Source organism: Xiphophorus couchianus, chromosome 9, assembly GCF_001444195.1.
Source record: "Xiphophorus couchianus chromosome 9, X_couchianus-1.0, whole genome shotgun sequence".
Taxonomy (NCBI): Eukaryota; Metazoa; Chordata; class Actinopteri; order Cyprinodontiformes; family Poeciliidae; genus Xiphophorus; species Xiphophorus couchianus.
In genome coordinates, this window is record NC_040236.1 from 28,653,855 (window position 1) to 28,680,572 (window position 26,718).

Consider the following 26,718-nt stretch of genomic DNA (forward strand, 5'->3'; position numbering starts at 1 on the left):
GAGGAACTCAGGCACGTGCAAAGGGGGGAGGTGGGGACTTGAGCCTCTGCCCCTTTTATCCTTGATGCCCCTAGTGCCCTTTTTGAGTTTTTTTTATTTTTTATTTCTTTTTAAATCTGTATGTTAGAAGGCCTGCTTGTGCCAGTCAGCAATAATATTTAGTTAAATATAATAATGTAGCAAAATAAACTAGTCTGGCTGCCCTCAGTCTAGTAATGACTCTCAGTTTCTCTGCCTCCATGTTGTTCAGACACCGGGTCCAAGGGGAGGAGGATCTGTGCCCTATAACTATCAAATTATGGGCAAGAATATATTTTTTTACACTGGTTTGTGAATAAAAACGCAGGTCTGACGTTGACGTTAGAAAAACAGTTTCTATTTATACTTTTGTAATTGTCCTTGCAGTAATGGGGGAAAAACCCAGCCTCACCCCTAAACACAGAAATGCTTCGGCTGCAAAGAAAACTTCTGACTTTAACTTTATCATTCTGCTAAATGCCCGGTTCGCTACAGGCAGGCTGAGTCGGTCCCACCGACAGATATATTGTAAGATAGTGGTGTTTATCAAAATAACACTTATTAATAAATCTTACTACAATAGTGTAGAATCCAGTTTTGGATGCTGTGTTAGTTTCCTTCTTCAAGACATAGTATTTTGCATTATTCCAAAAAAAAAAATAAAAATCTGAAAATTGACTTTCCTCTAATTCCCATCTCCTTTGACTGTTGTGTACCACTGACTGACAACTTGTTTCAAAATGAAACAAATATGAATGGTAGTCCTAGGCTACACAGTTATGGAGATTTTTCTGCCATTTTTGTCCAAAATACTAAAGCCTACATGTAGGTAATTGAATTGAATAAGAATATTTTAATATTATTCTATGCTTCAAAAAATGTTGAAAGCGTCATATTAATTAGTTGTTTTGGAAGATAAAATTAATCCTCTGTCCTTTTTACTGGAAAAGTTGCTTGAATGGAGAGTCAAGGTTTCCAGTGTCATTTATTTAGTCTTTATCAGAACAACACAAACATAATAAATATACAGTACATGTGCGTATTATGTTACATTAAAAAATGTATAGCTCATGGATGCAAATGTTTTGAGTACACATAAATACAATCAAATGCTAAAAAACCACTATAAATGAATCTGGTCATGCACATGTATATAATATATACATGAAGATATTTCCTAATAAAACAATGTATTCATTGTCAGTTATCTTGTTTTGGCTTTTCAAGTGGTGATGAGGAATGGAGTGTTTTCTCATTCAGCAACTCCTTTTTCCAAGCTAGTAAAGTTTCCCCACCACCTATATATAAAAACATTCTCAAGAAACAGTCCAATGCTAGTGTTATATAGGAAAAATTATGATTTTCCTAGTTGCTTAAGCAAAAAAACAACAACAACAAAACATGGACATTTTATATATAAACTGCTTCACTTATATCTTTACCCAACCTCTTTCTCCTGCAGCAGCCAAACTCTGGTTTCATTCTACGTCATGTTCTTCCTCCTCGTTATCTCCAGCCAGCTCTTTCTCTGGGAGCAGACCGTAACTGTTGAGGAAAGCTTCAACGTCGGTTGCAAAGAACTCCTCGTTCATGTGCTGCGTGCAGGACAGGAAGTTCCCTATGAGCTCCCCAGCCTTGTATACCAGCAGTGTCGGTAAATACTCATCCGAAAAACGCTCGGCTGCACCGGATGAGACGGCATCAATCTTGCAGAATTTTACAGTGGGGTACTCTGTGGCCAAGCAGTCCAGGCAGCTATTGAGCTGCTCGCATCCTTTCACCCCATCCTTGTAAATATGCACAACCACCACTGTGCTGTGATGCTCCTTCTCGATGACTTCAAGGAAGGCCTCGCCACTGTCCAGGTCGTGCACACCTTCAAACTTGGGGCCGAAGCTGAGCTTGCTGTGCATCTCTTCCATGCATCGTCTCCTGTATTTCTTCAGACATCCTTCATCCTCCTCTTTGAGTAGTTCATACTCTTGGACACTCATCTAGAAAAGAAGAAGAAATTAGGCATTGGTTAAAAAATAAGCTTCACTTCATTTTCTCTGCTTATCTGTTCTCATCATCCTCCGTAATCTCAGTCACTGAGATCTACATCATGTTGGAACATGAAGGGCAGAAAAAATTCATCCAACTGCTGAAAATATATTGCCGACATGCATTCTTCTTAAAATAACCAGTATACCAAATATTGATTCCAAGCAGTCTTTTGGGATTGTGATTTTGCACATATTGATATTGCAATTAGGGTTAGTATTTTCTATTAAATGCCTGTGAAAAAAATCACACACAGAATGAAATATCTCTGATGTCCTCAGTAAGTATTTCTCTCCATTAAATAAAAAACTTCTTGTGCTCTCTTGCCTAGTTAAACGATTTGGGTTGTACCTTGCGGTTCAGGTTAGCTCTGGAATCATCTTTTGATTTATTGGGGGACGACATTTGCCTCAGAAGTTCCTTTTTTGCAGGAGGCAAATTCTCCCGGTCCATACTTTCCAACTTGAACCTCCTCCAGTCATTAATGACCCCCTTTGGACCTGTGGAAAGAATAAAAAGTTCAGCTCAGTGCACTGACCAGCGTCTACTTACTTATTTCAGCTATTTACTCGCTCTACTTATTAACAGACAAAAGAAAAATGCAGGAACCAAGCAAATACAGAAAGCAGCGTCTGTCTAACTAAAGCTTCTTTAGTAAAACACTAGTAGCAGGAGCATTTTTATGGTTGAAATATTTCTAAGGTCAAAGTTGTCAAAAGACATCAAGGCCAAAGTCTGGATACATTTGATCTAATGTTTGATGTTTTTTTTGGATGACCACATTTAATTTTGAGATATTTAGATGAGATCTTAATGTAAACTTTTGTTAGAAAAGACCAGAAAGCATAAAAAAGCAGTGATCCTCTCTAGTCTGGCTAGTCCTCTCTAGGATGAAGGTTACAAACCCAGTTAAGTTTTGCAACTACACACCTGTGAATTCTTAGAAAATGTGAAAGTTCAGCATTTTTTGTGCTTCTGTAGTCCAGTTGTCACTCCATTGCAGTTGACTGACTGTTTTTAACAGACATTAAGTCAGCACTTTTCCATTTCAGTGTTATACGGGTACGTTAACAGCTCAATGTAAAGGGTATGTCAGTGATTCTGATGTATGAGAGTGAAGGGTTTCTTGTTAAAAACTTCAATTAATGGAGAACAACTCATTCTTCTCTTTTGTAATGAACTCAGCTTAATCTGAAGTAATTTGCAGAAAGGATCTTGTCAGTTTAACAACATTTAATTTCCATCTGCAAGTACACTGCAAATATGTAAATATGTCTCTGTATTTACCAATATTCTCTCAAAGAAAAATATGAAGACTTTTCACACATTGGTGACATTATCCCAATATCACAACACAATGTGCTTTTAAATTTAAAATTCAAATCTGTTCCATCTAAATGTCACATTATCAAACAATCAACACCTAGACTTAAGATTATTTATCACTCTGGTAGATTTAGGTTTAAAGTAACATTTTAATTTGACTGCCATTTTTCTTTTGACTTGAATAAATAATAATGTTGGATAGAGAACCAGTAAGAATCCTAACTTGAATCTGGTAGAGAATTTGGGCTAAAGGGCAATGGCAAGTGAACCTTTCATTCACACAGACTTGGAGCTGATGGACAAAAAATATGTCAGAAATACCAGTGACAACATCTAAAAAGGCTGGTTATTATATATGAGTCACGATTTATTGCTTGAATGCCATAAGGCATTTCTAGTGACAGGAGTATAAATAATTTTTGACATATAGAAAATAAATGAAGACAGTGACTGGATGGATGGACATAACTTTCTATCTATAGCTGTTAGGGATGTGAATCATTTTCATTTAAATGTAGGTTTTACATAGGCTTCCTATTGACTCATGTCTGAATGAGTCTTTTGTGTGGCCTCACTGTCAAACAGGCTCTTTAGCATGTGTTGTTGCAATGCAGAGATAATCCTTTCTTTCCAGGAAGTGGACTAATTAGCCCAGTGTTACACAAGAAAAAGATTAGACCATCTGTTAAACGGTTCTCTTCTCTCCATTGGGTTTCCTTTCACCTGTCTTAGTCCTGTGCCATTGTTGGCCAATTTTCTCTGTAGGAACGTAGTGTTTCAACTGCTTTCCATTAGGTTTTTAGTGGAATCAAAGATCCTTTTCACTTGACCTAACCACAGACAGTCCAAAGAAGTGTTCTTTTGTTGTTTTCTTTTTATAAATGGCTCATCTGCTCACCTGTATGGGTCGCGGTCTCTTCCAAATCAATTACTCGGCCAGACATTGTTGTGGTCAGCTACCTGTACAAAAGAAATGTGATGTTGTTACTTTAATACTTCATTTTCATACACCGGAGTTGAAACTCTGCAGCTACAAATGTAGAATCACTGAACAAAGCAAACAAAAGAACTCTAATCTTTAATTTTAATTAAATTAATGCAGTTTAAGAGGATTACAGGACTGCAATCAGATCAGTGTTTTGCTTGCCGTTGGCTCTCAAAGCAACTGTTTGTGCAAGCATGCATCCAAATCAGATGCAAATTTGTGTTTCGTTTGCCATGCAATGCTGTGTCATTTCTGTGGCATCACTGTTTAAGCCAGTTGATGGTGTGACTCATTTTAAGCCAATATCTTATTGGATTAGGTGACCTATTGTGAGGAGTTCTCCATCCCTGCTTGCAGTCACAATGCTGATCTGGTTTAATGATCTTTATGACCATCATCTAGCTCCCAGTTGACTAATAGGGAGCTTTTTCCCACGAGTAGCTGCAGCATTTTCAAATGAAATAACATTTAATTGTTTTAGTACAGAGTTAAAGGTCGACCACTAACTTTAGTAAGCATCCCTCTGTGCTCATATAAAGCACAGAGGGATGCGGATATGACAACTCCAAAGAAGGAATTGTTTGTTCTGTCAAGGAGACTGAAAAAAATGCATCCAATTTTGCAGCTTTCTATTTGATGCCTGGTGTGGTAACAGCAAAAATGCAAAACCGTCTAAACAAATATCCACAAACTTAAGCTGTATGGGGAATAAAAAAAGAACACTGAGGTGTTATAAATCAACAACAATCTTCACGTATCGGCATTCTGTTAATTCCATTGTATCAATAAAAGCTGTTTATCTTACCTTTCGCTGTCAGATAAAGTCCTCCCTTTGTGTCAGCAGTTAATCATGCACTGCTGTTCTCTCGATCACTTGTTGGAGCTATCTGTTGCTGGACCATGTGTGTTTTTTTTTTTGTGTGCCTGCGTATGTTGTTTCCAGCCAATGAGATAGGTCTATTGGAGATTTTAAAAAAGACCCAATAGACCAAACAGAAATAGAGCATAGATCCTAAGAGGATTTCACTTCAGGAATTAGAAGCCTCTGCTAGATAAAGGGCCTCACTGTACACAAAGAAGAGGAAGAATGACAAGGCTACACTTTGTAAACCAAAGCAAAACTTCAAAACTTTCTCCTTTTAATCAGAGTTGTAATAAAAATTCCCCTTACTGGGCTTTGGTGAAAGCAATTTATATTCGAATATAAAGAGGAGAAGCTGCAGTATTGCAGTTCACTGGTATGAACGGCATGGTGGGAGTTAACTCAAGCAACAGAACAAAATATCCCAGAGATGAACTTTCAAATAAAAGGGATTTTGTCGGAAATTGAAACGTCTTCCAGGCATGAAGCTTCACACAAGATGACCACATGATGCAAGTCTTTCAAAACAACGTTGGCTACGGGCTAAGGAAGAACCAATGACGCTGGATCATGTGTTTCACAACTATTTTCAAAACAAATATTCCCATTGTTCACCTCATTCAGACTTTATTTTCCGTCACAGAAGCTTAAAATAAAAGGTCTAGGTTTAAAGTGTTCTTAAGACAATTTTAAAATACTTTTTTCAGATTTCTGAGACACATTGACTTTGTTTATCCTAAAGGCTCAAGCCATGGTCAGACTTTTCACTATTTCATAGTCTAAAATAACTATAAAAAGAAAAAAAAAAAATCAAGAATCAAGGACATATGAGCTCCATTCAAGGGTGAATGAAGGGCAACGGTCTACAAGTTAAAACAAAACAGGGCATATAGTCATATTTAATAAATTAAAATACAAGTCCTTATGAGTAGTTTGTTAGATAAAAGTACATTTAGAAAAATAACCTTTAAATAGGTATTAAACATAGTTTTCATTAATTACACATTTCTACGTTTTCTTACTGATTAGATGTAATATTTAAATTTAAATATATTTTCATTAACTGTAATCACAATTAACAAATAAAAGCATTCAAACATTCATCTGTGTGTAATTAATTTATATAACATGTTCCAGTTAATTATAAAGTTTGACTGGGTCTGTACATCCATATTTACATACATACTGTCAATATACATACAAAATGCCAAAAGATAATTTCATTTATCATGGGAATTAAAACCAGAACACAGACAGACCTGTGGAATCAAGAAATCACCCAAACTGAACCTGTTTGACCGCATGAAGTAGGCTAGGAGATATCAAAAGCAACACACCTAAATGCATCATACTTCATGGCTCAGTTTGGAAAAAATAAAATAAAAATCAAGATAAGAAATAAAGTATTTGTTAAAAATGCCACACATGGAAGGGTTGCCAGGAAAAAACTGACCAAAAGAAAAAACACACAACGCCCTTTCATAATGAGTGCATCCTGTTACATGCAGTGTAAAACTATCAGAGCACTTCAGAAAAATAACATCGCAGCAGCAATCAAACATATGGTGCTCCAAGGGCACAACGGCTGCTCTGCCTAAATGGCTTGGCTTGGTCTTCTCGTTGACTCCTGCTGTCAACAAGAAGACCTGGAAGGAAAATATCTGAGCATTAGCTGGGGATTATAAGTTCAAATGCACTTGAATTTTGGAGCAGAATAATGATCCAAAATACAGCAGCAAGTCCTCCTCTAAATCGCCACAGTAAATGTTTTGCAATGGCCTATTCAAAGTTCAGACCTGAATCTAAATGTTTAAGGAATAACCTTAAACAGACAGTTAATGTCTGAAAATGCCCAAATGTAACTGATATTAAATAATTCTGGACACAGTGCCATCGTAGACTTTATATCTTATTTAATAAAATAAAGCATTATAAGAAAACTGCAACTTAAAAATACATAATTTCTAAGTATTATTAGTATAAGTTAGTTGCAAGCATTTTTAAATAAAATTCTAATTTGTTAAGTGTGAGCAAGTGAGTATTGAGCATAAATGTAGAGAAAATAGGATTTTCTTTAGTATGTGGTGTGGCAGTATGGTAAAGAAAACAAAGAGTAAATGGAAAAATAAAGTTGTTATGATTATGTTGCTGTTCATCTTCTGTAGGTTCCAGATTAAACATGATTAGTTTCAACTTCAGCGCCTCATTTTAGGACAGTAGGGCTGAATGCATTTGCACAATTTCATCTGGAAAATTTCCAGACGCAGAAGGAAACCTCTGGTAGTCCTTTTTATGCTTCTGTCTCTCCCTGCATGAGTCATGATAACTTTCTCTCCATGTTGAATCACAACAGTCTTCACATTCAGATCACCTGTCCTGGGAACAGTTCGTGGAACGGCGTTTAACTTCTGTCCTTCGACTCTCTGTCTGTGCCCTGCATTTATTGGCTTAAAGGATTTACTGGACTTTTATGTTCAGGCACACAGGGAATGTATGTCAGGTTGGGTTACGCTACCAGATAAGCATCGGTTGCTTAAAATGGAAGTCAGCTGATTTTTTTTTTTGAATCTTTTTTTGTTTTAACTATGTGTGCCAGGATCAAATTACAGCCCTAAATTAGACCTGCCAATCTATCTGCCTGTCAGCCTCAATAAGTCATGATATACAACAATAACTAGCAGTAACTGAAAGATTTTAAGAGGCAGCCAAAATGTGGATTTTGGTGCACATTTAATCAAGTACAAACATTCAACTGCAGAACATTTTTATGAAGACATAATAGTCATATTCCTGAAAATATGTAATATTTTGGCTATTACATTGCTTTTTTAAACCCAAAAAGAGATTTTTGATGCATGTCTCTTTAAAAGCAAAGACACAACAGCCTACTATGATAAAAGGAAAAGGAACATTATTTTTTAAATGGAAAAATACCCTTGTATTGGGAATATGTCAAATGGAAAAATGGCCACTTATTGTCAAAAGGAACAGAATAAAAATACTGGTCTTAATTTCCTCAAAAATCCAGGAAACTAAGAGACACAGAGAAGATCTGTGAAAGAAGAAACAATAGATTTATTGCTCCTGTGAAATAAGATAATTCTAGAGCAGTGGTCCCCAAACTACGGCCCGCGGGCCAGATGCGGCCCGCCTCCACATTTGGTCCGGCCCCCTGAACAATACCAGAGTATTTTCATATATGTGCATTTTTATTTGATAAGTTGGACTTTTGCAATAAAATGTTCCTTAGTAATGAACTTTATTTATTATTAACTATTAGTTAGTAACTATTTTATACATGCATATAATTGACCCTAACCCTTTTTTTATGTAGAGAACCCAGTGTTATTTGGTTATTATTTATTTCATAAATAGTGCTATTTCCTGACTTTTGTTCTCTGAAGAATCCAGAAAAGGTTATTTGATTGTGCTTTCTGAAAAACAATACATTTTTATGTTTAGCACTCTTACAATCGTCACACTTTTTCTGTTACAAACTGACCCCGGTCCCCCATCAGAGAAGGGACAAGTTATGTGGCCCTCACAGGAGAAAGTTTGGGGACCCCTGTTCTAGAGGAATCAGCAGTCAGATCACAGAGGTAGTTTTTGAGCATAAAGTTTCCCAGGTAATAAAATGTATTATTGTCCAGCAGATTAGTTTTTGCCTTTTAAATGTCAACTATCAGCACAAAACCTCTGCAGACGTCCAAAGATCCCTTCATTATATGAAGGCTCAGCATGGCTCGACTAAAGGGAAATGTAAAACACTTTTGTTTACTTTACTCTCATCTGTTTTCTGATGTGCATTTTCATTTTAGTTTTCTAAAACAATAAGGGATTTTACCATCTTACCAAATGTTTCTCTTGCATGTTTACCCACGATAATGAGCTGCAGCATCAGCAGTACAATTTAAGCCTTAAGGGTAAAACTCTACTCCCTGCATCAACATTTTGCAAATGCTCTGTGCACTAAAATAATTCATCCTGGTATTGGGAGGAATGGGTGTTCCAACATCTGTGTGCAACAGAGTAGCAATGCTGATCAGACAGAAATGAGAGTGTAAACTTTTAATTTTTGCTTATATTTGTTTTCATTCTCTGCAGTTACACAAGTAAAACTGAGATGTAAAAGTTGTGAAAATGATGATATGCTCATTAATCAACAAAAAATTTAAGTTTTTTTGCAATAAACTGTAAAAATGTAGTTATATACAGTAAGGGGGATAAAATATTTGATGATGAGTTTTGGGGGGTTTTATTAGACAAGCAGAATGCTGGTGGTTGTATTTAATTGTCCTATTTTTTGCAAATAGCCATGTTTTTACAATTTTTAGTCTTTTAAAACCTAAAACACTAGAGGTCAGTCTTTTACTTTTAGGATTTGTGTTTCTTGGTTACATAAAACATTAACTCTTTATTTAATGATTAACAGTTTCTATAAATTTTTTCATTTTTAGTTAATTCTTCTCACCTTTAAGAAAAAGCAGTTTTATCAACCAATTTACGCAACAGTCTAATAACATACTACTGATGCATGCAATAAGGAGGTTCCACATATTTAATATGATTAAAAAAAAGTTTAATAATACTTAATTATCAATATTAGTAATGAAATCCATATATTTTACGCTATCAGTTTCTCCACATCTTTGTTATGAATCATTTTTATTCTATTACAACAGAATTGTTGTAACTTTTGTCCAACTTTTTTGCCTGGTTAATCCAATTCAGGGTCCTGTCTACAGTGATCAACAGGATAAAATGGACCCTGGACTGGTCTCTAGTTGCTCAGAGGCCAATACACACATACACACACACCTGAGGACAATTTAGGAAACCTGATTAACTTACACGCCGCTCTTTTGCTTTGGGAGGAAGGAAGAAAGAAAAAGAAACACAAACTCCTCAAAAATCAGGACCAGATTGGAATTCAAGCTCAAAGTGCAATAATTTTTTAATTTACTCCACTAACTGACATTTTATTATAATTTTTTTATTCAAATTTTTTTAAATCTTTATTATTTCACCTTTAGTCTACCAGGAGAATCTCACTGAGATTTACAATTACGTTTGTAAGGATATTGTGGCTAAGATTAGCAGTGGTCAGGGGCGGCGTATAGGGGGGAAAAGTTAGGACAATTCCAAGGTCCCTGGACCGACAGACAGTTGTGAATACTTTGTCTAGCTAGCATAGCTACCAATGATGGCAGATAAACAGTTTTCCTGTAACAACAAGTTGTTTCTCCGCCATTAGCACAGCAATGAGTGAGATTGATTGAAAGCACTAAGAGGCTCCTCCTGGTTCTGATTGGTTGTTTTGGCTGGATTGTTGCATTACTTTAGCCAGCAATAGTAGTTCAGGGAGGAGGTGGAGAAGATTGATCTTTTCACTGATTATCTGTCTCATAACAAACTGTCAAGACATGGCGCCAGCTTTAACAAATATGGGGAAAACATATTTTTTATTAAAGTTATGTACTGCAGCTTGAATGAAATGCAACTAAATATGATATTTTCAGAAGTCTGGATTGCTTCATGTATATTTTGCATGTTGCCTAGGGTGACTGTTGCTCCTGGGGAGAGACCTTTCAGTAAGCTAAATCTAATTTTAAAAATTTACGCAACCTACTTGCATACAGCATGCGGACAGTTGCATGTAAAATTCATTAGCAATAAATATTGTGCTAGTATCCAAAGAAAGCAAAGCCATTGCAAGTCTTTAAAAAGTGACTCCATTTATTGGTCAAATAGACTCAAGAAATTGTAACAGCAGGGGGGGCCCAACTTACGTTTTTGTCCTGGGACCCAAGATTTCTGTAAATAAGTCAAAGATTTATTAAAAAATGACTTTTGAGATAATTTAGGAACAATAAAATAATCTCTTCTTGCAATGAGACCAGAGAGTTTTGCTCAGGTTCACTGATTGAACTTCACATTTGTGCGTTCTTTATGACTCACCAATACCACTGTGTACATGTTTAGTTTATAAATATAGATTTACATGCCTGCCAGCATGTTCCACCTTAACAGAGTCTACAGAAAGAGAACATCAGGTGAGGATAAAAAAAGATCTGTTATGTTTAAAATGTTTAAGTTATTCTTTCACCATAGTTTCTGTTGCAACTGATACAAGTAGTAGCTGGTATAATGTATGCTTCTATGACTAATAAATATTGCTTGCAGGATATCCTTTGTATGTGTAATTGGAAATGTGGCATTTCAAACATGCCTTTTATAGTTTTTGCTGTAATGTTTCTTTACACCAAAGTGTTTCTCACAAAGGACAGAGAGGCAGAGAAGAAACATGACGTAAAGGTGTGGAATGTAAATAGCCCACATTACAATGTTATGAATGTAAGCCTGGAAGATTTACATGTATATATCTTTCTCTCTGTTTCTTCCACATGCTGTGTTTTAGGTAAGTTAAATACGCCATTTGTTTTCCTTACACACCTCAGGTGTCTGGATCGTGTACATTCCTTGGATACAATTGGAGTGCTAAAAAAAGCACCACCTATTCCTGTTTCTATTGATCATACACTTGAAAATGGAAACCTGGGCAAAAGGCATCAATCATTTGTCAACAATGCCATTATGTTTCACGGAAGTTTATGCAAGTTTCAGATGCCACAATGAGATAACAATCAAAGAATGAGGGCAGGTACAGCTCAGTCATAAGTTTACATCTACTCAACATCGACATGAATGTCATTTTACCTTGCATTTTTAGTTATTTCTTAATCATTTTCTTCGCATTTCTTAAATTATTTTTAAAACAGAGATTGCCAGTTAAAAAAGAAGTATAGTTTAATAAATAAAGATCTCCTATCAGGCATCTATGTCAAGCTAGCAGTTATTTAAAACTATCTCAAGGGTGTGTACAGCCCTTATGTTAACACCTGATTTGGATGGTTCAAGGATTAAATGGGAGAAGGACCTGAAAAGCAGTTATGGAGAAACTTGTGCAGACAGGGGGTCACCTCTATCTTAAATGCTATATTTAGGCGAGCTTGGCCACTGGCTTCCAACACAAACCCGTTTGATTCTCATCTCTCTTCACTGTTCCGTCGGGAATTTCTCCCATTGAAGTAGAATTTCAACCAGGTTAATCAGCAAACAGAAAGAGAAGATGCGAATGACAATATTAGTTTTCTGCACGTTTTAGAAATGTAGGCCACCTGTAGTTTTAGGAATGGCAGCAGAGGAAGTAAATGCAGTTCATGTTCCAAATATTGAAATTACCAGCTGCCTTGTTCTGTTTGTAACTTCTCTCTTTGCTGGTTGTTTTTAGTGCAGGTAATTTCCGGTAAGCTTCATAGCATCAAACCAGCGCATATTGTATGTCACAGACAAATGTTAGCAACTGGGTAAAAAGTAAAACTTAAACCGAGTCCACACCTCCAGCAAATGATCGTTTCTCAATATCCAAGCGTCAGAACCCTCTGTACAAAACAAAGCGTAATACAAAGGCTAGATTTAGTCTACAATTCATTCATCAATTACAGTTGATCCCTGGGAATTAAGTCAGACAACTGACAGAGACTACGGGTAATGTTGGTTCTTGGTATGTTTTGATAGTTTGTTTTAAGACTGTCATTGAGCTGAAAATGAACATAATGTCAAATTAACGCTGATTTTCTTTATTTCAAACTGACTGTTTCTGTTGCTGGAAACCAATGTATATATATTTAATCTGTTAGCCCACTCTTCAAATATCACCACAAGCTGCTACTGATTGTCATACAATGCATCTTAATTAATCATTAACTTTTTGTCATGTCACTGTAAATATATTTCATGTTAGTTTTACCACCCAATGGATATATAACTTGATTTCATCTTGTCAGTTAGTAACCGTAACCTCCACACCCCTCCACCAGAAGTTTTCAGAAAAAATGTCCCCGAGCAAGCTAAACGAGACGACTTTTAATTGTCAGAACTGGAAGGCTTCATTTAATTTGGTTGCGTTCCCTGGAAGGCCTGGCTTTAAAGTTTAGAACAACAACTATCAGTGGGGTTGAGGTGAAGAAGAAAAGTTCATTTTCTGTGTGATTTTGACATCAGTGATCTGTCTGAATACTAAGCTGTGTTCTGGGTCACATCTAGTTGTTGATTTAGGGTTAAGTTTAAAAACTCAGACTACAATACTCCATCATTTTTGTAGCTCAACAAGCTGTAGCAGAACAGACCCTCATCATGATGTCACCACCACCATGCTTGACAGTTGACATGTTTATAGGTTTGGAAACCTAACCTTGACACCTTTGAACATACATTTAGTCATTGTAACCGCTTGTCTTTGGGATGGTTTTAACTTGTCCAGCTTCATGCATAAAATGATTTTGAAACAGAATAATGATCCTAAATATGCATCAAAAGTCATTTTGGAATGGAGAAAACAGGTCAAAATTATGTTTCTGGGATTGATTCTCCAACAATCCTGTTGAAAATGGATAGACTTTGTTTAAAAGAAAAGTCTGCAGCCAGAAACCAGACTTTTAAAATTAAAAAAATATATATCCTGAAAGGAAGAATGATCTAATGTTCAACTAGACTAATACAATGACCTTGATGATGACTAAAAGACTGTGGTTGAGATTCATGATGTTAAGAAACTTTTAACTAAATACACTGCTCAAAAAAATAAAGGGAACACTCAAATAACACATCCTAGATCTGAATGAAAGAAATATTCTCATTGAATACTTTGTCCTGTACAAAGTTCCATTTGCACAACAGCAGGTGAAATTGATTGTCAATCAGTGTTGCTTCCTAAGTGGACAGTTTGATTTCAAAGAAGTTTGATGTACTTGGAGTTATATTGTGTTGTTTAAGTGTTCCCTTTATTTTTTTGAGCAGTATATTTCTGAAGGTGCAAGTATATAGTTTACCCTGAATCCATATTTTTTTCTTTTTGCTTTGGAGAATATCTATCATAAAACAACAAACTATAAATATTAATATAATTACTATGGTTTATTATTAGTATAATAAACTAGAACCTGCTGTTCCAACAAAAGGTTCTCAATAATTCTCAGAAAAGCTTTTTCCCCCTAATTATACCCTGGAAAAACAGTTGAAATGCATCATCACCTAAATAAATGTAGCATTCATGTCTGTGTTTTACAGTATTTAAAGCCTGATTTCTAAAGAGTAAAACAAATATTTTCTTTATGACAAAATTAACTAGCATGAAGGATTAGCAACATCAACTCTTCAATAAAGTAAACTGCCTTTGGACTGCGTGCATGATGCATGCTAAATTTTCTGAGCTTAGTCTGCAAAACAGAAGACATTTCTGTAATTTTCCTCTGTTCTGACCCAGGCCTAAGTGTAATTTTCCTTTTCAGTCATTCTTGGAACCAAGAACTTCCACTATTATGACATCTGCTAGCGATTACGTTGTTAGCGTAAGAATCCAGACATGCTCTTTCACATAGCCAAAGTAAATACAGGTTTGTTCCTCTTAATGGGGAAGTTTCATTTCCTGGTCACTTGGCACATTTTATGCCAACCCTGAGGAATGCCTCCTGGAGCGTCCTACTGCATTTTGTGGCTCTGCTCTGTGATGAGTTTTGAAGTCATTTAGTGGAAATTATAACGGTGATTCCCGTAAGAGGTCTGTTTTTTCTGCTGACTTTCTTTCCCAGCAGTGCTGTAAAGTAGAGGTCAAAATATGCTTTGCAATGAAACAACAGCTTCTCTTTCAAACTTGGAGAGATACACCTTGACCTGATTTTCCCAAATACTGGTAGTTTCTGCAGTTTCTTGCCTGCAGAAACTGGTAATTTGTGCAAGTCTACACAGGTGTTAAATTATGCTTACGGCTAAGATTCCTTCCTGTAACTTTCTTTAAAGTTCAAAACAGCATCAATTCATCCCTTTTTTTATTCCTTGAAAAACACAAATGACAAAGTCCGATTGACTGAAATTACTAATATTACTAATTTTACTGTTTGAACAAAATCAGAAAATAAACATCATTCCTATATCTTTATATTTGCTGCTTTACATCCCTTTGTTTTTCAGCCCTGGTCCTCAGGGCCCACTATCCTGCATATTTCAGGTGTTTCCATCTGCCACACACCCAAGTTTAATGAATGAATGATTAACAGGCTTCTGCAGAACGTGATGAGAAGCCAGAAGATATGAATCAGGTGTGCTGAAGCAGAGACACATTTAAAATATGAAGCACTATGGGCCATGAGAACCAGGGTTAAGAACCACTGTTAAATCTATTTAATGGTAAAGTAGGTGTTATTTGAGATACACCTAGTTGAAGTCTTTCATGCGTCTGAGTTAATAATTGAAGTAAATCCAATCAAATCTATTAAAATATCAAGCATTTCACTGATTTTGACAGCATCTCTGTAAAACATATTTCTGAATCTTGTGCTAGAAAGAACAGCCTGAAATGACTCAGTCTTTTATGATGTTAATTGCCCTGCAGAAGGGTAATTCACTACATGAATTCTCGTAAAATGCAGTCTCCAGTTTCAGTTTGAATAAACCCTTTGAGTATTGCACCGACAAACTCAGCTTAACACCTTCATGTTGCATCGATAGTGAACTGCATAGGTGTCAGTAGTGCTGGAACTTTTTCACATTTTGTTGCATACAACCGCAGACTTTTGGAGGATTTTATCTAATCCCATAGTTGCACATCATTGTAAAGTGGAAGGAAATTGATTCTATGTAGAAATAACAGCTTTCCACATCTACTAACTGAAGTTCTAGCCCAAATATTTCTGCAATGTGTGTAAAGCTAAACTCACATTGGATGGAGACAATCTATGAGCAGAAAGTTTCTTCTTTCTACAGATTGACAATTGCATTGCACTTCGACATAATATCATAGTGGCGATTTTGTCGACTCTAGGTTATTGGCAATATCGATACCTAGTGTGATAAGATAAATCCTTTAGTTCCAGATTCCCTCTTGGAATGTGTTTTAATTTTGTAATGCAGTTTCTCAGCTACATAAAATATTTGAATTGCTCTCAAAAGACATTATTTGAGAAAAAATGCACCCAATTTGTTTTCTTTTGCTATAGTTTTTGCTTATCATGATAAAGTATTTGGGGTTGGGGTTCTTGTAGTCTGTGAGAATCTGAAGGCCTTGCCACATACGTCGGGGGTTGGAGTTAGAAAAATGATCCTCCACCTTCCTTTTGTAGTGGTGTTTGGCCTTCTTGATTCCTTTCTTCAGCTCAGCCCTGGCTGCACTGTAAGTCTTTGCATCCCCTGACCTGAAGGCGATGTTGCGGGCCTTCAGCAGGAGACGAACGTCTCGGTTCATCCAGGGTTTCTGGTTGGGGTACATGGTAATGCGTTTGCAGGTGGTGACACGTTCTATGGTGGTGGAAACATGGTTCAGTATAGATGGGGCGTACTGATCCAAGTCTGTATGGTGGAAAATAGTCCAATCTGTATTCCTGAACCGGTCATGGAGCACAGCGTCTGAGCCCTCTGGCCACACCTTTACTGTCCTCACGGTAGGTTTCACAGGTTGGATGAGTGGTAAGTACCGAGGTGTGAGGAACAGGGAGAGATGGTCTGATTGTCCGATGTTGGGGAGGGGTGTCACATTGTAGGCTCCAGCCAGATTGGACTAGACATGGTCCAGGGTCTTGTCTCCTCTGGTGTGGCAGGAGACATGTTGGTGGAATCTGGGAAGAACTATCTTCAAGTTGGAGTGATTGAAATAACCCGCAACAATAAAAGCAGCCTCGGGGTATTTGGTTTGGTGTTTGCTAATAGCCACATAGAGTTCTTTCATGGCTAGCTTGGCATTAGCATCCGTGGGGTGTACACGGCAGTGAGGATGATCGAGGTGAATTCCCTTGGGAGGTATTAAGGTCTGCATTTGACCATTAAAAACTCCACATTCTGTGAGCAGTGACTCTCGGTAGTAGCAGAGTCTGTGCACCAAGCTTTGTTAATATAAATGCACAAACCTCCGCCTCTGGTCTTGCCGGAGGCATCTGCTGTCCTGTCGGCTCGGTGTGTGTGGCGTCCACTTAGCTGGATAGCATTGTCCGGGCAGCTGTTGTTTAGCCATGTTTCGGAGCCGGTGTGGTGTTAGCTTTAGCCTAGCTCGCACCCCTCCACGCTAACCCCGCCTTTGTTTACGTTCTCGTCGCGGCCTGCGTACACTTCCACCCGGCCGGGAGAAGTGAGCAGCCTCCGGTGTTCTGGAGATCTCTGGGATGAGTCGGAGATCGGCGATCATAGAGTCAAAATTGTAGCTCCAAAGGTCCAGAAGTTCATGTCTGCTGTAGCGCAGCAACGCTGTGCAATTCTGAAAAAAAAGTCCAGTAATGAAAAGATAAAAAAACTGAAGAGCAGATTCTGGAGAGACGCTGAGCCTAGCGTTATTCACACGCCGCCATCTTGGTCTTTTTTTTTTTTTTAAAGCCACATGTCCTTCCACTAAAGTTATATGCTAGTTTGTGTTGGTGTGCAACATTACATTTGGATAATACGCTGGGCATTAAAGTTTTTGTCTGACAAATGTGCAAAAGTTTGAGGAATATGCTGCTTTTGCAAGAGACAGTAAATAAGCTACTTGAAACAAAGAATACATGAAAGGTCTGTAAGTAAATTAAAAATGGATGGTGTGGGTTAGAAACAAAAATGCAAAACCAAAAGAGGCAAGAGGCACGTAAAAGGTTTTTTTCATCCAAATGTAATGTCTGCACAGATGCTTGCCAGTCGTAGCGTCTGAAAGGAAATGAATACTGTTCTGAGCCACTTTCGAAAACTGCTTTTCTTTGTGATTCACGGTGAGCAATGATCTTTCTTCTCTAAATGTTTTCCAGCTTATACAATGGTGCAAATGTCCTAACTATAGCAATAAAACTAAATACCAAAAACATAAGAAATAGGATAAAATAGTAGTTTTTAGGTATTTGATTACAGAAAAATGTAATCAAGAATAAAAGCATTGACTTACTGTTTTGGTCTTTCATGCAAAATTGTCATTCATCTATTGGTTCAAATTTATACCTAAGAAAATATGAAAGTTTAAGCTCTGATATTATCTCAGTCCAAGAAGAGGAAGTTTTTACAACAGAGTTCTAACCATTTTAACATAAAATACAAAAAATAAATAAAAAAAATAGCATGAAGCTGACTTGCAATCTGCCCTAATGGTTGCATGACTCATGAAAAAAGGAACAGCCGGAGTTAAGGTTAAGAAACGTCACAATGGTTTGTAATAACTCAAGAAACAGGAAACAGTTTTGCATGTCCTGAATTAGGTCTTGACTTACTGAAAATGTTTGGCTATATTCAGCAAATGGTCTTGCAAACTAGATTTAAATTAGTTTATTTTCTTGTTTGGCTTGTTGAGAATGAATCTCATTTAGGAAAGTTTTGTTTTCAGCATATATGAGCATAGCTAAAATTGCATAGTATAATTTGAGCTTCAGCTCTGTACATGTTGTGTGCCACATAATTTTGGAAAGAGAAATATTTAAAAGTTCAGAAAAACCTCATTAGAGCCCATTCTAAGGAAATGTTTAGACATGGCGACCCAGGGTTCATGTGGGGGGAAACGCACGCCACCCACATCTGTAGGCCAGTGTACATGCACAAAAAGCTGGTAATATGTGGGCTTTGACAGGACATACCTTCATGCTGATTCAACAAAGAAGTGATTCAGAGGTTTTGCAATGGACACCAGTTTATCAATTAATGTATCCTCTAGTTTTAGCTCCTTAGTTTCCCTTGTTATATATCCTATTTCCTTACTTATTATAATGACTGAACAAAAAATAGTAATGAAATCTAGATTTCTTTTACAGTCTTGTTCTATGTCAGTTAGAAAGTGACCTTTTTGTTTTAGGTATTATTACAGGAGCCTGGTCATTTCACACTTAATCTGGGAAGATTATAATTACTAGTTTTTCCCTGTAGCTTCAGTGAGATGCTTCTTGAACATCCTCCACTTGTAGACTATTTACTGTACAGTGGAACGTCTGATTTCATATTTGTTTGACAGCTCTTTAAATCCTTCTCTGACTCACAAACTTAATCAGTTTTCTTTCTGAAGACCTCAGACAGCTCCGTGGTTCACTGTTACCTCACCAAACGAAGCAAACCAACATAAACATCTAAGGTTTAAACAGAGCAGAAGTCTTTCAAAATGCTGAGGAACCATCTTCTTATCATTCTAATGTATTTTAGAATTCTATTGTAATGCCATTTTAAGTTTTAATTAAGTTTATTATTAAAATTTAACAGAAAATATTAAAAAGCATTTTCTTAAGATCTCAAGCTTCTTAGCATTGTTGTCATATTTATCAAATATCCATATAGGTTTTCATGGGGTTTCCTATTTTTCTCCTTTGTGTGTGTGGGCATGGGTGTGTGTGTGTGCGTGTGTGTGTTAGCTGTATCACTGAACACCTAATCTAAAATTAGGTTGTTATTTGGGATATACACTTGTATAAATGACAGAAAAATAAATTCAAAAACGTTTTGAGCCTGGACACAGTAAGAAACATTAAAAAACTCAAGAGGTAGAAATTCAGTGAACATCAAACTCTTCTCCAATTTTGCTCCAGAAAATGTTGATCCAGAAAACTGGAAAAAGGGTTGGATTTTGTAAAACAAGCTCTGTTCTTCTTTTTGATTTAAAGTGCTCAAATAAAAAAACATTTGTTCTTTCATTCACTCACATATAGATCATCTGAAAATTACAGATGTAATTTTCGGCTTTGTCATGTTCCAATTCATAATCTGCAGTGTTCCTGACATTGAGAAATAAGAGAAAGTCATATGAGACAGGGCGAGGTGGCGCTCAGTCAGCAGGTGAGTGGACAAAGACTCCTTTACTTCACCCTGATTGCTCTTGTGAATGCTTCTGTTGCGTAACTGCACATCATTCGTCTACGTACAGGAAGAAGGGAAAGGCTAGTCAGCTCTCACCCACATACATTTTTGTCCAGTCTCTGTTTTAGTGTTGATAACCGTTTGTGGTTGTTAGTCACTATTCTGCTATGTTAGTGTTTCCGTTTTTGAAATGACGTTTTTCATTTATTCATTCATGCATTCGTTCATTTGTTTATTTTCCATACTGGTTTTGTCCAGCTGAGGGAAGGGGTGAGTGGGCGGGGGGAGGTGGGTGGAGGGGTGAGTGGGTGGAGGGGCTTTTCCCAGTGTCTGGAAGCTTCTTCAGCACCACAGGGAGGAGCTGCAGGAGCATGGAGTAAACAGGAAGGGCTGCTCTAACAGCGAATGAACAAAATAAAGGAAAAATGTCAACTAAAGAATTACATTTTTTACCTATAGTTGTAATAGTAATAAGTACATGTTTTCTATACATGCTGACTGGCATTAGTACAATTATCTGCTCTGTTCTTACTCATTTTTAAATAACATATGCGCTATTATTGCACGTCTGTTTTTCTATAATGATATGGTATATGTAAATAGTCCAATGTGCCTATTTCTGTTATAGTGATGTACAGTGTAATTATTAATCTTTTTTTAAAAAATATATCTTGTTTAAAAACTTTAAGCACTTCTTTTGTGAACCTTTATATTTGGTGCTGCTTTTACACCTGAATTTCCCAATAAAGGTTGTTTCTATTCTATTCTATTTTAATTATCTAAGAAGTTTTTTTTGTGGAAAATTAACTTTTATGAATATCAGCTGGCACAAACAAAATGTTAGAGAAAAAATATTATGTGTTATTTTCCTTAAAGGTTTCATCTGTCTTACAAGCAAACACCAAAAAAAATATCATTATTTAGGATGAAATTATGTTAATTCATACAAGTTTGTGCCACAGATATGCCTGATTTTAAAAAAGAATGATGTCATACTTCATCAGATATTCCTACTTCCTAAGTTTACAGAGTGATTACAAATGTCAAAGGATGCTCCTTGGCTACAAAGCTTACTTTCAGAGTGAGTAATGATGTTACTACAAACAAGAAGCACTTCAGAGCGGTTTAGGTCAGTTTAAACCAGCTGCAGATTCATTCACAGATCATCTATTTGTGTTGTCAAACATCCACAGCAAGCTGTGACAGCGATCTTAACTCCAGGAATTTTCATTTCTGAGAACTTCGGAATCTGATGCTTGATGATTCACGTTTTGTCACGCCACACAAACTTCAAATTATTTTAGTAGGAATTCTTTTAAAATATTAACACACAGTAGTACATAGTTGCTAAGTGAAATTAACATTATATGTGCATAAAGTTTTTTTTTTTTCATCAATTAAAATCTGAACTGTGTGGAGGGCATTTAAATTCTCCTGCCCTGAGTCGATACTTTGTAAAATCCATTCTGGCTGCAGTTAAAGCTGCAAATCTGTATGGGTGTGTCTTTACTTGTTTGCAAATCTTAAATGTTTGTCTTTCGTTCGTGAGATTAGGTAGATAAAAGCTATGTATCATGAGATGTGTATTTAGTATCCCACATAGTTTGCAGTCCTTTGCAGCTTCTAACATGCCTCTCTTTTGCTCCATCCATCTTCCAATCAACTGTCATGCTGCTCTGACCTTCATGCTGCTTTTTCTTCAGTGATGTTAAATCATAAACTTCTGATTTACACTGACATAACATTCCACAGATGTGGACTCTATTAACTGATTTAATGACTTCTGAAGGCAGCTTAATGTACTTTAAAAAAAAGCATTAAAAGAGTAAAAAATGCTAATATTTCAGGTTTTCTATTGGTAAAACAAATAAAATACATACATGACTTTCCTTCCACTTCCCCAAAGTGTGCTACTTTCTGTTGCTCTATCATAAATAAGTTAAGGGGATGTTAATACTTTTGCAACAATGTTTTTTATTTATTTTTTGCTCATTTGTATAATTTGCATTTCCATTTGTTTTGAATCAAATTCTTGTAGAAATGTGAAAAAAAAGGATTTTATAGAAAACCTGAGGAATGCATGCATAAGGATAACTTTACAGAGAATGGGTTAAAAAACATTTACTTTTAAAGAGCATTTTAAAAGTTGCCAAGAAAGTTTATCTCCTTGGAAACGCAATACAAAGTAAAAATGGATGACTCAAGACTGGATAGTCCAGTGTTTGCAAGACATAATATGCTGGACAGAAACCAGTTATTGCAGAAAATCTGTATGCGCTTCAACCCTCTCCACTCCTCTTCCGTTCTGGCTCCTGTTTCCACCTTTATCCCACCGTGACTCATCCAGTGTAAACATACACAAACTCTGAGGTTTTCCAATGTTGTCCCAAGAATTATGTTATCATCTTAAACATGAAGAATTGCTGCTTTTGCAATCACTGCCGTTGCTCCTGACATGACATCATACACCCAGAAAATACCAATGCTAGATAGTTGACCAAAGAAAAGTAGCACTGTGTCACATTCTAAGTTGTACTCGCTACTCTACATTTGCACAAAATGCTCAGAATTACAATTTTTTATTTGTTTCAATCGAATATTTAGAAGTGGATTTATGAAACCGACACTGATATTTAGCAGCTTGGGGACAGATTCCTGACTTTTTCCTGTCCAAATAATCCACCAATATAACTCTACAAGTAGGTCCTCAAAGTTGTGTGTTTAAATGCAATCATGGTCAAGTAGGTGATTACAGACAATAAATATGTGACTTTATGTCTAGTCACAAAATATACTAATAAAGGAGGTTTGTTTGTGGTGTAATTATGTTGCAATTTACATCCATGTATTTTTTATAGTCGACACGACTCAATCATTAAATAAATATGAATGATTCTTCTGTTACAAGGTAAATTTCTGGTGAATTACTTCTGTTTGTTTCTTTTATGCTCACCATTGTTTGTCACCTTCAGATGCCACAGCCTGAATAGGTGTGTGGGACGGGCCGGCCCAGCATTTTATGTTTAAATTGGTGTCACTGATTACATCACTGAGTAGAACCAAATGGAGGATTTTCCTTTTGAATGACATTGTTTATTCTCTTAAAAGGAACCTTCCGACTTGCCCTGTTTTAAATATTTTAGTTTGCAGACCATTTAGTTATGTAGATGAATTTGTAAATTAGTTTAATAATCGTATTCCTATTTCTTTGTTTAGATTTTGCTGCGTGGTTTGACCTATTTTCTAGTAGTACAGATTAATGCAATGCAGATGTGTTTCTAATTCTGTTTAAAATTTGCAAGAGTTTGGAAGTTTTATGTTAGAAGACACAGACTGCAAAGAATAAAATCCACCAGGAGGAGCATTGAACAGTCTGCTGATTTCTTACCACCTTTCTTGACGCTCTGACTCCACTACATCACACACTGAGGCACAGACTTATTTGATTATAGGAGGATTTATTTCAGACTCAGACGTCTGAGTGGAGTTCAGTGAAACTGAATTGTTTCCCAAAGCACAGTAATCACAGCGTGCCTTTATAGCCTTACAGGCAGTGAACCCACAGCTTCCCATATTTGACATTTTTAAACAGCTCCACCTATATAAAAACACTGCCTTCCCTGCAGGCACACATTTCCCAAATGTGACAGTCTGTAGCTTTGATTGTCTGTAAACACTGTTATCCATCCATAACTTTCCTTCTTAGTCACTTAGTGTAACCCTCTGTCATTGAAATCTCCTCCTGAGATATAAAAAAAAGCTAATATGCTATAAGACACTACACAGATATTATTCGGAAGATGTATGAACGCAGAAATGAGGATTGTGTCTTGTCTTAGTAGACAGTCGATTTTTTGCCATGTGTGCCTGAAGAACACTGTTAATGAAATTAAGGAAATTGATAATAGGTTCCTACATATCGGAAAAGTAAAAGTAGAAACTAATGACTGTTATCCACCCACATACGCAGTAGATTCTGCACAATATTTATTACAACATTCATACATCTGCTTCTGATCTTCTTGATGTTTAGATAGAGGACTCTGGAAGGATGGATGGAAGGATGGATGGAAGGAAGGAAAAATATTTTGGAAATTTCTAAAATAGAGATTTTCTTATTAAAAAGTGTCTTTTTTTGGCTCAGTAAGTGTCCCATGTCACACTCTTGGGTTTTTCTCTGTTTAATGTAAGATTTTTATTTATTTATCTTTTTTTTTTCCAACTGCAATGATTCTGCTTATTAAGACCTATTCCTTTCAATTCATGACAAAGCAACCTTGTCTGGAAATTATGTTATTCATCTGTTTGCCAAAGTGGAAGAGTTTTTCTTCTTTTACTGCTGGATTTAGACAAGGCGCGAGATCCAATTTGTTCGTTGCTAACACTAATGTCTAGAGATTGATGTGCAGCATGAGTCAGCATTTGAACCTTAACAGGTTTAACATTTCAGGTTTTAACGTTGAATGTTCAGACTGTGACTCACTGAAAGATGAGACATATTGTGCACAATAAAGACTCATCCACAAATTCAGTTTGTAGGGGGCTATAATTAACTAAGACAATAATTTGAAAATGATAAAAGTATGCGTAGAAGACGTCAAGCCAAAAATTTCCACTGAAATTCCACCGGATCTGAGGCAACATGAGATGAACAGTAACAGGGAGTGTGACTAAACTGAGCATCAGGGTCTAACTAGATTTGGGTAGATGGTGACAAAGGAGGAACCAGAGTGAGGAAAACTGAACTGGTGTTAAAGGGGAAATTTATCTGCAAACAATGAACTGCAGAACCTGGTTTACACAACTTTGCAGGAAATAAACACACCTAATGATAAACAGGAAGATTGGTACAAGGGAACAGAGATAAGGTTTACACAACCTACAGAGCCAACCAGAGACAGAGCAAACCTAAAACATACCAACCTTCACAATCTCTCACCTTCACATCTTAAACATTTTGACAGGTGAAAATAAAGGTTTTACGCTAAATAAAATAAGATATTATAATCATATCAATCAGATTCCACTTTCCTCCACCTTAAACATCTGGTACCTTTCCATTTAATGAGAGCAAGGCTGCGTCACTGCTTTGCGTGAGAGGTTTTGGGGAATGTAAAATAGCAATGTGAAAATCATTAAACCACAACTTATCTGGAACTTATCTCGTGCCAGCCATGCTAAGTTTCACCTTCCATCACGTCAAATAAATAGGAATGAAGAAACTACCTGTAGGTTATTAATGATAGCACTGGCAATTAATTTAAAAAGTTTTTTCATGAAAGTGTAATAATAGTTTCATAGCGTAGATCAGTGAGTGATGGAAACTCTGAATGTAAGGGAAATATATGCTGATCTTCATGAACTGAGAAATTACAGCTGGCCTAAACTTGCCCTGGTCAGAGTAATAAAAAACAACTGTAACTGTAACAAACAAAGGTGGACACCACACACAATGAGAATCATGATAAGAAGAGTAGAAATAATCCCCAAACTCCCTGTTGTTAAAGTTCTGTTAAAGCAGTGATTGAAGCTGCACTTCACACCTTGTGAATAACTCCAAAACTTATGACTCCACAATCTCAAGGCTGTAATTGTGACTGTATGTTTTTTTCCTTCCACTAAGTTTTCTATTACTAAGCATATGAGCAGCCAGTGTCTTTTGCCTTGTGGTATTGTGGAGCGTGACAATGCCTGTTTCACAATGATCATCAGTCTTCCTCATGATAACTTTGACCATGACAATGTCACAACTACATGTTACTGTGTCATTAATTTTATAGGTTTCATGCTATATTTTTCATTTCATAATAGAGGGAATTTTTGTTTTTTATATATTCTCATTATAAAATAAATTTAGATAGCACTGAAGGATTGCTGAAATAAATTAACCTTTTGATCATATTATATTCTTTGAGATGTGGATATATGGCAACTTGATGTATTTTTTAGTCAAATAAAAAACATAATTATTTGAGCCTGATAATTATATTTTTTTGTATATTTATAATATCTCTTTTATTGAAATTCCCTACTTTTAAACATTAAGTCTTCACAAAAACTTAATTTTTTTGTCTCTGTCATTAAATTAAGTGAGTTTCAGCCTAAATGTGAGAGAAAATGGCACTGAATGTCACCTTGTTTAACCCACATTCACAACATTGCTCATCAGCTGCTACGTGCAGAATCTCAACACCAATTAGATGTTGCTTTACTGAATGTTCTCCTCTGGGTGTTCTGTGAATGTCCTGCCAAATAATACCTCTGTCCTCCCTCTCATTCAGAGAGCTCTTTGATTGAGATTTATACTTCTTTTTATTTACCCAAATTAAATTAATTAAGAGTTTTCTGGAAATATTTTATCACACAAACATTACAAGAGGAGTTCCTGTCTGGAATGAACCTTTCACAAAAAACATTACACATTAAGGTTTTTATTTACGCACCATTTTTACTCCCACGCAATCGTTTTACAGCAACTGAAAAGGTAGAGATAACATGGAAAAATTTGTTAAGATTGAGAAAGGCCTTTGACTGACACCTTAAATATGTCACTGAGACACTCTATTACTAACATGGGAAAGGGACAAAATCTAACAGATGTCATTTTACAACTGTGTCTTGGTATTAGTCACCATGTCTGATGAAC

At 36.3% G+C, this 26,718-nt stretch overlaps 1 protein-coding gene across 1 annotated transcript; it reads right to left on the reverse strand.

Moving 5' to 3' along the window:
- Positions 1-984: 984 nt before the first annotated feature.
- pdcb (phosducin b) lies at positions 985-5,566 on the reverse strand. Its single transcript, XM_028027539.1, has 4 exons — positions 5,178-5,566; positions 4,286-4,347; positions 2,413-2,561; positions 985-2,012 (listed from the first exon to the last, which is right to left on the reverse strand). The coding sequence occupies exons 2-4, from the start codon at positions 4,329-4,331 to the stop codon at positions 1,497-1,499; spliced, it is 711 nt and encodes a 236-aa protein (XP_027883340.1). The 5' UTR covers positions 4,332-4,347; positions 5,178-5,566; the 3' UTR covers positions 985-1,496.
- Positions 5,567-26,718: the final 21,152 nt, after the last annotated feature.

What these genes read in the sequence shown, in the direction of transcription:
- pdcb (XM_028027539.1), bottom strand. Translation starts at nt 4,331, where the DNA reads ATGTCTGGCCGAGTAATTGATTTGGAAGAGACCGCGACCCATACAG. An exon ending in AGAGACCGCGACCCATACAG is followed by an intron (nt 2,562 to 4,285) that starts GTGAGCAGATGA and finishes TTCTTTCCACAG; the next exon opens with GTCCAAAGGGGGTCATTAAT. An exon ending in GAGCTAACCTGAACCGCAAG is followed by an intron (nt 2,013 to 2,412) that starts GTACAACCCAAA and finishes CTTCTTTTCTAG; the next exon opens with ATGAGTGTCCAAGAGTATGA.